We start from the raw sequence: 3503 nt of genomic DNA, 5'->3' as shown, positions 1-3503 counted from the left end.
AAATTAAAAATAATAATAAAAAATTTAAAATATAAAAAATTGAGATGAATTGACAATAAAAAAAGCTGAATCAAATTGAAATATTCAGTTTAGTTGGATTTGTGATGCTGCTTGGTTCTATAAAGCCAACGAATTAATGACGGTAGTCATGCTTGAGAGAGATGTTTCAGAGAGACAAATGAGTTGTGCATTAGAGATTTGAAAGTTCTAAACTTAAAATTACCAATAAATCAGCAACAATATAATTCACTGCTAATCCATTTTAGATTTATTGTTAATAATTTTACAATAAAATTCATCACTAATTTGTAATTAATTTGTCAGTTAATTGAATTACTAATGATGAATTCTAATCCATTGTTACAGTTGACTAATTTTTTTATAGTGAGAGGCACAAATAAGTGGGATTAATGGGAGAGGCAAAAGAAGATCGAGACTAAACAGACAAAGCCCAAAGGCGGTGAGGGACAGCGAGTGTACTGTTTGAACGAGAGAAAATGTTAGAGGTTTCGACATATACTCGGTCAAAACGACGTCACATATGCAATATATTCTTCAGTTCGATTATTTCAATTTTTTTTTAAATAAAATTGAATTAATTACTGAATTTCTAAAAATAAAAGTCAAATTAAATTAAAAAAATAAAATTAAGTTATGATTTTTTTTTTAATTAAACTAAATTAAGCTGACAGTATTTGTAATTTTACATAGTCATCTCTTCATACTTTATACAGAAATTGAGTTCATTCAAACATGACACATGTGCACTTCATGGCCCAGCCCAGTTTGAGGTATTTTGTTCTCTGAGCTTGAACAATCTTCTTCGCATGCAACATAACAATGTTCTGTAGCTTGAGGCCCGAATCACACCCATAGTCCCCCACTTTCGTTGGGTGTCCCATTAATTCATTTATAGACTTAACAAGGTTACAAGTTGAGCAAAAATTTAAAAAAAAAAAAAAAACCCTTAATGAAGGGAGGTAAGCAATGATTGAAAAATATCAGAAGAAAAATAACATTCATTATAAATCAAGGAACATCCAAATCAATGCATGTGAGCACAGAAATGTGATCTAGTTGATCATTTTAGAAACCTATTAATGAATCTTGTAAAAAAAAAAAAAATGAATAATCTTGTATGAAGAAAAACCCAAGAACCAAAATCTTAATTATATATATATATATGCACAACACAACATGTTAAAAATGCATGCACACCATTATTATATATTTTTACAGAAATATAAAGCAATCCAAAGAAATAAGAGGATTATCAATATCCTCCATGGGAGCGTCACTATCATGGTTAGCCAGCGCTTCTTCAACTGCAACTTCATCTATTTTAGAACTAATGCGGTGAATGCAAGTCTCTTTATTCTTCAAGCAAGAACGAAGATGATGACTTGAATTGATATATGGACTTACTGGCCTCAAATTCTCCTTTCTCATCAGAGATGAAGAAACAGAATTAGCTGCTGCATTTACCTTGGAACTAACCGTGCGTTTTGAACAACTTTCCTTTGGCGTGCCTGTCAAAATCCCTCTGCCACTCTCTCCATTAAATCGCCTGCTAGGAGATGGTGACCTCAGAGTTCTAATGGGCGGATAATATGAAGAATTAATTCTCTCGGGTTCTCTGCGAAAGCTCTTCTGTCTATTTAGTGGACTTGTTGAGTTTGAACGAACTCTTTTCTGAGGTGTAGATGATCCATGTACTCGTTGAGGGATTGGCTGCTTCGGTGCTGGCACAGCAGAGTCTAGCTTCTGGGAATATACATTTGGAGGAACAAGCAACTGAGAGTATTCCTTGATTGAATTGATGCGGATTATGTGTGGATTTTCCTTAACACAAGACCACAAGAACTCATTAGAGAAAGATCGATCTTTTGAGGTCAGGATGGATGAAGATCCACTAGAAAGCGAAGAGCCGGAGCTAACAGAAGTGTTGGAATTGCTCGTACAAGTAAAAGAAGAAACAGAAGATGAAGAAGTGGTAGGTGAGGGAGGGGATGGGGATATCTTGTTTGAAGGAGGAATAATGGGAGTTTTAAGGGTTAATTTTGGAGCTTGAGAGATTACAAGCTTGTCTTGAACTTGAAAATGGTTGAAAACTTGAATGGAATGCTTCTTGGGTTTGTTGTCTTGAGCATGGTTGAAATCTTGAATGGAATGCTTATTCTTGGGTTTGCATTTGCTAATGCAACAGCCCATTGTTAGGAGCTGAAATGGGTAAGGAGACAAAAGAGAATGGGAGCATAGGCTTATTAAGAACATGGTTATGGGAAGTTTTATATAGCCTCGGTAGTTGAATCTGGAAAAAGTAAAGAGAAAGGTAAAGGGTGGCTTTTACTTTTGTGCTTCTTTTTCAGGTTTTTTGAATTTGGTTGCCGGGTTTTGAATCCGTTGTATAACGGTTAAAAACTTCAAATGAAGGAAATGATTGTGCCTGCTTTATCAAATGCCTTTAGAAATTAGAGTAAGATCTTATAGTGCACATACATACAGTGCTGAGCCACTTGCATTTGTGGGGTATTGGGCTGCAATTTTGTGTTGAGTGACACATTCTACTTCCCATCTCATTCTATTAATTCTTACTAAGCTATGTGAGGAAAATTTTTCTTGATTTATCGTGAATCTAATACGCAGACATGTAGATTCATATATTTATTAAAAATCAAATTTATGTAAGAAAAATTCACTATATAAAATTAACGATAATAATAAATGATGAAAGTCAAAGTTTAATTTGATAAATGACAACTTTCTCACTATTAATAGTAATTAAAAAAATGAAAAGTAAAAACATTTAAGCTATAGTTTGAATATATGGGAGATGTTAATCTTTCTAGAGATATTTAAATTTCGAATTATTATATTGTCTCTCAAGCTAAATAAAATAAAATAAAATAAAATAAATTATATACGTAGCTGTAAATTTAATATAAGGATTAATTTAAATTTATGCTTTAATTTAGAAGTTTAAATGGTAATAGATGAGCTTTAGCTTAATTGATTTTAGAATTGTGAAATTTTAAGTTTGAATTTTAATTAAAATTAATTGAATAAAAAGAACTTAAAACTGTCAATGCATATCAAATTAAACTTACAACAAGTCTATTTCAAATTTTCTTTTATACAAACAGATCATTGAGATGTTCTAAGATATCCCTCCTGCAGTAAGCCTTTGAACAGGTTATACATATATATATATATATATATATATATATATATATATATATATATATATATATATATATATATTGCCAACTGCCAAGCCAATATGGTAAGTTTTTTTAACTATGCTTTGTGATTCGCAGTGGAATCAAAGCAAAATAACCAAACATAGCCACAATAAACCTCAAAATCCTTTTTTTTTTAATGAGATTTTTAAGTTTGTATACTAAATTAATAAATTCACTCCATATTTATTCATAATTATATTATCATAAAATAATTTTATTAACTTAATTTATGAATAATTAACATGATAAATTCTTTTTTTA

General features: G+C 30.9%; 1 protein-coding gene across 1 annotated transcript; it reads right to left on the bottom strand.

Annotated features, from left to right (window-relative positions):
• Nucleotides 1-1139: 1139 nt before the first annotated feature.
• On the bottom strand, nucleotides 1140-2300 carry LOC110651464 (suppressor protein SRP40-like). The gene has a single exon (XM_021806819.2). The coding sequence runs from the start codon at nucleotides 2272-2274 to the stop codon at nucleotides 1234-1236; it is 1041 nt and encodes a 346-aa protein (XP_021662511.2). The 5' UTR covers nucleotides 2275-2300; the 3' UTR covers nucleotides 1140-1233.
• Between the last annotated feature and the right edge of the window lie 1203 nt (nucleotides 2301-3503).

This window comes from Hevea brasiliensis, chromosome 16 (assembly GCF_030052815.1).
Source record: "Hevea brasiliensis isolate MT/VB/25A 57/8 chromosome 16, ASM3005281v1, whole genome shotgun sequence".
NCBI lineage: Eukaryota > Viridiplantae > Streptophyta > Magnoliopsida > Malpighiales > Euphorbiaceae > Hevea > Hevea brasiliensis.
Note: the sequence above shows the minus strand (reverse complement) of the source record. Positions and strands in the feature narration are given on the sequence as shown.

Excerpts from the sequence above, each read along its gene's own strand:
- LOC110651464 (XM_021806819.2), bottom strand. The coding sequence starts at position 2,274 with ATGTTCTTAATAAGCCTATGCTCCCATTCTCTTTTGTCTCCTTACCCA.